The 5778-nt window shown below is 45.0% G+C and overlaps 1 protein-coding gene across 1 annotated transcript in view; it reads left to right on the top strand.

The window, feature by feature from the left end:
• Positions 1-4646, top strand: part of LOC106807536 (ski oncogene-like) — a 26342-nt gene extending 21696 nt beyond the window's left edge. Inside the window, exon 2 of the mRNA XM_014809904.1 lies at positions 4193-4646. Coding sequence (XP_014665390.1) covers positions 4193-4646 — 454 coding nt within the window. The remainder of the gene's footprint in view (positions 1-4192) is intronic.
• The last annotated feature ends 1132 nt before the right edge of the window (positions 4647-5778 follow it).

The following is a 5778-nucleotide window of genomic DNA, read 5'->3' as shown; positions in this document are numbered from 1 at the left end:
GAGAGAGAGAGCGAGAGAGAGAGAGAGAGAGAGAGAGAGAGAGAGAGAGAGAGAGAGAGAGAGAGAGCGAGGGCGAGAGAGGGGGAGAATTCTGCCTACAGGTATATATATATATACCAAGTAAATTGGTGGTGTCATATGATTAAGGGAGAATCATAGACGAAAACAAGGTAAAGTTTGAATATATTTATTCACATATTGATAGTATATTTACAAGTTGAAAACTATGCAAAACGCTGTTAAAACGGTATAATACTCTTCTCTATTATGAGCTCTTGATATATACCCTAGCCACGTGCGTAACTGCGTTGTGTAGGCAGTGTAGCCCTACCTGCGATTTGCAAACACAGCGTAGTCCGCACAGCAGGTCCGGTGTACACCGCCATGTGTTATGCTCGGCGAACCATGGACCCTCGTAAAATGGGACGAACGATCACTAATATATCAAGAGCTAATAATAGGTATTATTAGCTCTTGAATATATTGATAGGGGTGTCACGGCTCTCCGAACCCCCTGCGGCCATTATTTCAGCGAACACGGTGAAACGTGACCGCCCACGCACGCACGCACGCACGCACGCACGCACGCACGCACACACGCACACGCACAGACACGCGCGCGTGCATCAATATTCTGTTAATTTTAACTCTATTGACGGTAGCTATATTAGCAGATGTGGCGTGTGAGGATCTACAAGACTACTGCCGTGTGATGATATAGTACATGATCATCTCTTTTTTCTTAGCTTGGGCAACTCGTCTTTGAGACGTATACTATACCTATGGCTTAAAAAAGTAGAAGAGGTGGTAGTAAAGTCTGGATGAGAGCTTGGTAGAGTGTTGAAGGAAGGCAAAATCTGTAAGAAGACAGTAAAATGAAGAGGACAGTACTGTCTGTTTGAGAGTATAGTAGAGGAGAAGAAGGAGAAGATGATAGAGTCTGACAGAGACGGGGCTGGAAGATGAAGACGGAGATGGGACATAGACCCTATCAGCCCTAGTAACCGATGAGCAGGGAACCGATTAAGGCCTACCCTTTTCGTCCTTTCACCCCTCTTCTCTTTCCCTTTCGCTTCTCTTCCCCTCTTCTTTTCTCTACCCATTATCGGGTAACGCGGCTTTATATAACCACGATAGAAACACATGTACACAACTAATTCAGAGCTGCTTCTGGAATCACAGCGGGATACGTGTTTACGCATAGATATCTATCAGGAGTTAATAAAGACAAACTTTGTCTTTATTAACTCCTGATATCTATCTATATATACGCGTGTATTTAGTAGGTATCTATGTGTTTACGTGCAGCTGCACCGGTAATTAGGGGTGCACCTGAACTTGGATATGGCCGGAACTATCCGGCCGGATCCCAAATTTTTCAGAGTTCCGGTTCTGGCCGGAACCTTTCAGAAACAGTCGGCCGGAACCGGAACTTTTTCCTAATTTTATTTCTGCTACAAGTGTTATCAAAATCAAAAGATTAGTCACTGTAGAGTCAATAGAGTCAACTTGCTGACAATATAGTGTTAACAACTTCACACTTTTCTGCCCAAACGCTTGCCACTTGAGCATTGGCTAACTAACTGAACTGAACCTAACTGATGTTAGGTGATTCATAAGGTTTTCTTTCAAAATAAAATACTCTTAGAGCCACAGGAATCGCATCTGTCCGTTAAGCGGGGGACACACCATGCGAATTTATTCGTACGTCGGGCAGCGATTGAAAAATCGCAGCGAAATTCGCACGGTGCGTCCGCTCAAGCGCGGGCGAATTTCGCTGCGAATAAATGAATTTCATCCTCACCGAAATTCGCAGGGATCAAACATGTTTGATATTTTCGCTGCGGACGAGCGGACGTGCGAATATAGACTGGTACCCGTCCCTTCTCACAAGCTCGATATAGGCCTATATCGAGCTTGTGAGAAGGGACGGGTACCAGTCTAGTGCAAATAATGGCCGATTGTTATAATGCAGCGAATCATTGATCAGTATGCTAATCACGGGACCACATGACTGTTGGAGCCATGGTGGAGCCGTGTGGCGCCAGTAGATCGCGTGTAGTGTGTACGCTGCGGACGTGCGATTAATTCGCATGGTGTGTCCGCTCAATTATCGCATGCGGGTGCGTATATTTTCGCCGCGATTTTCGTGCGGATATGATCGCCGCGGACGTGCGAATAAATTCGCATGGTGTGTCCCGGGCTTTAGTTGAAAATAATAGACTAAAACCAGGGATACTGCAACATGCAGGTTTTGCCACAGAATTCGCTCATGAATAAGATGCCAGAATTATGCAAATTATGCACTGTAAGCAGCTGATTTATACACCTAACAGTAACAACCATCGTGTAATTAGAACTTTGAGCATTGTTCTACTCGCCTAAATGATGTGCCTGCTAATGATAATTCGTTCAGGCCGAGTGAGTTTGGGCAATACTGGGCCAAAACTGTCAAGTTTATTCCCAGCTAAAGTTCCGGTTTTGGCCAGGTAGTTCCGGCTGGAACTTTTTTCAAGTTCCGGCCGGAACTTAAAAAGTTGGATCCGGTGCACCCCTACCGGTAATAATAGAATAACGTCATCGTCATCATCAGCAGCAGCAGCACAACCACCACTACCACCACCACCAGCAGCAGCAGCACCAGCACCACCACCAGCAGCAGCAGCAGTAGTAGTAGCAGCAGCAGCAGTAGTAGCAGCAGCACTACCGCCGCCGCCACTACCACCAGCAGCAACAACAGCAGTAACAGCAGTACACCGCAGTTCTGTGGTCACTGACTAGCAACTGCTTATGTCGATGAGCTGTCTCTTCACCCCGCAACTCACATCTCTTTTTTTCATCTCTTTTTTTTTCATTCATCATCAGCTTTTGCCAACAACACGGGAGACGCGGCGACCCGAAGCTAAACTCTAACAGCGAAGAAGCTTTCTCACCAGCAGACTATTTGTCGAGCTGTTCACGCCACAGCACGCACACACACACATGCGCACACACACACGCTCTCTCGCACACACACGCGCGCGCATACTCACGCACACACACGCACACATGCATACACACGCACGCGCTCTCTCTCAAACACACACGCGCACATACACACACGCACGCTCTCTCTCTCTCTCGCACACGCGCGCACACGCGCACACACACATGCACACGCACACATACACACATGCACGCTCTCTCTCACACACACGCGCGCACACACACACCCGCACGCACGTACGCACGCACGCACGTACACACAACCTCTCTGACGTTATTCTATTATTACCGGTGCAGCTGCACGTAAACACATAGATACCTCCTAAATACACGCGTATATATAGATAGATATCAGGAGTTAATAAAGACAAAGTTTGTCTTTATTAACTCCTGATAGATAGATATGCGTAAACACGTATCCCGCTGTGATTCCAGAAGCAGCTCTGAATTAGTTGTGTACATGTGTTTCTCTCGTGGTTATATAATATAAAGCCGTGTTACCCCATCTCTTACATGCGGCAGCTATATGGCTTCTGTGTATGTGGATGAGCGTGCACTCCCAACCCATCCTTTCTCTTTTAGTAGGGCAGATTAGGTGAAAAATCATTCCGATTGTCATACAAGCATCAAATTTTGCGTGTGTTTCACGGATAGGCCACTAATTCATAAAAGAAGCCACGTAAAAATTCAAAATGGCGGTCATTTTTCAAGATGGCTGCCATTGGCGTCAATATTTTACACTTTTCTCAATATTTTTTGACTGGGTAGGCCAATTCTCGTGATATTGACATCGATTCAGATGTTTTTGATCCTTCTGAATCTAATTCTGGCATCAGAAATCACAAGTGAAGCTTCTATACATCATATCACAAACACGTATTTCCACGATGACAACTAATTTTATATACCACAAGTTACAAGTTACGCTGTACTGCAATTTAGTCAGGTATTTGAAAGCAGCAGTCATACATCGAATTCTCAATCAGAGTAGGTGCAACTGCACATGGCAGTGCAGCTCAAGCTGTACTTATAACATTTGCACCCTCCACGGCAAGGTCCCAGCCAACGCAAAAGAGAAGGTGGCGAAAGAAGATTGTCAGCTCTTTTCAAAGCTGTTCATATCTTGTCAGAGCAGGAAATGTGATATACGCGAATTTTTTCGCCATGAGAATCAACAATCTCTTACAGCCCTAAGTGATCATGGGAGGTTGCATGAGTGCCAGAAGTCACAGCTAGCTTCCATCCTTGAAGCGAAGGTCGCAGTACCTGAAACAGAACCTGTGGCTGATGCCATCGTAATCGACGGTTCAGCTCTGGTCAACGCATTGCCACCAAGAGCATCGAAGACATCTGCAGAATATGCCACACTGGATTTCATTCCAAAAGTCGCAACTTACGCTGTTAAGTATAAGAGAATGGGCATTTTCTTCGACGTCTATCAACCATCAAGCCTGAACGCAGAAACTAGGATCAAACGAGGAAAGGGAGCCAGGCGTCGTGTAACAGAGAATGGCAAGATGCCACGTAACTGGCAAAGCTTTCTAAGGGACGACACCAACAAGACAGAGCTGTTTGAATACCTCGCTATGAAGGTAGCTGATGTCCGCACAGAAAACACAGTCATCATTACCAAAGGCGCAAACGCCATCATCGCCATCTGAGGCCTCTGAAGTCTTCGTCAAACTGAGCTGTTCTCCTCCAGAAGTTGAAGAAGATGACGTGAAGTTTGTTGTCATGATGTATGACAGATCCAGCACAACTGAGACTGTTGATGAAGCCCGACTTGATCTGTTTGCCAGGAAACAGACGTCTTACGAGGCTATTCCCCCAACTCAAGTAGCTTTGGTTCAGCATGTGAAGCGGGCAACATACCAAGTAGGATGGATATGGAACCAGGCGTTGGTATGTCAGCCAGACCCGGTTAGTCCAGCTGAGTGGGGTTGGAAGAAAGAAGGTGAATGCTGGCGTGTTGTCTGGTCTGCACTCCCATTAGTTGTCCAAAGCTGTCAGCAACTCACGAGATGCCAGTGCAGGACACATTGTCGTGGAAGGTGCAAGTGTTATAAGTACAGCTCGAGCTGCACTGCCATGTGCAGTTGCACCTGCTCTAATTGAGAATTCGATGTATGACCATTGACTTTCAAATATGGACTGCTGTGCCAAGGCACACATTATGGCTATGAATACCTGACTAAATTGCATTGGTCCACCAGCGTAACATGTGACTTGTGGGATATAAAATTGGTTGTCATCGTGGAAATACGTGTTTGTGTTATATATGATGTATAGAAGCTTCACATGTGATTTCTGACGCCAGAATCAGATTCAGCAGGGTAAAAAACATCTGAATCGATGTCAATATCGCGAGAATTGGCCTACTCAGTCAAAATATATTGCGAAAAGTGTAAAATAATGACGCCAATGGCAACCATCTTGAAAAATAACCGCTATTTTGAATTTTCACGTGGCTAACGTTCTTTTATGAATTAGTGGCCTATCCGTGAAACACACGCAAAACTTGATGCGTGTATGACAATCTGAATGATTTTTCACCTAATCTGCCTTACTACATACAGTAGAGATGAGCCTTGAATCATCGGTCGGTCAAAGATATTCAATTCTATATCAGCGATAAATTTAAGTATATATATTATATAAAGTTCAGTTTTCCAAATGCAAATTCCAAAGTTAAATTACACAGAAAATATTGAAATGACAACAACTGGAGACATAATGTTGTCATTTCAATATTTTCTCTCTCTCTCTCTCTCTCTCTCTCTCTCTCTCTCTCTC

This window comes from Priapulus caudatus, unplaced genomic scaffold (assembly GCF_000485595.1).
Source record: "Priapulus caudatus unplaced genomic scaffold, Priapulus_caudatus-5.0.1 Scaffold221, whole genome shotgun sequence".
Classification (NCBI taxonomy): domain Eukaryota; kingdom Metazoa; phylum Priapulida; class Priapulimorpha; order Priapulimorphida; family Priapulidae; genus Priapulus; species Priapulus caudatus.
The sequence above is the reverse complement of the archived record's forward strand: the minus strand, read 5'-3'. Positions and strand labels throughout refer to the sequence as shown.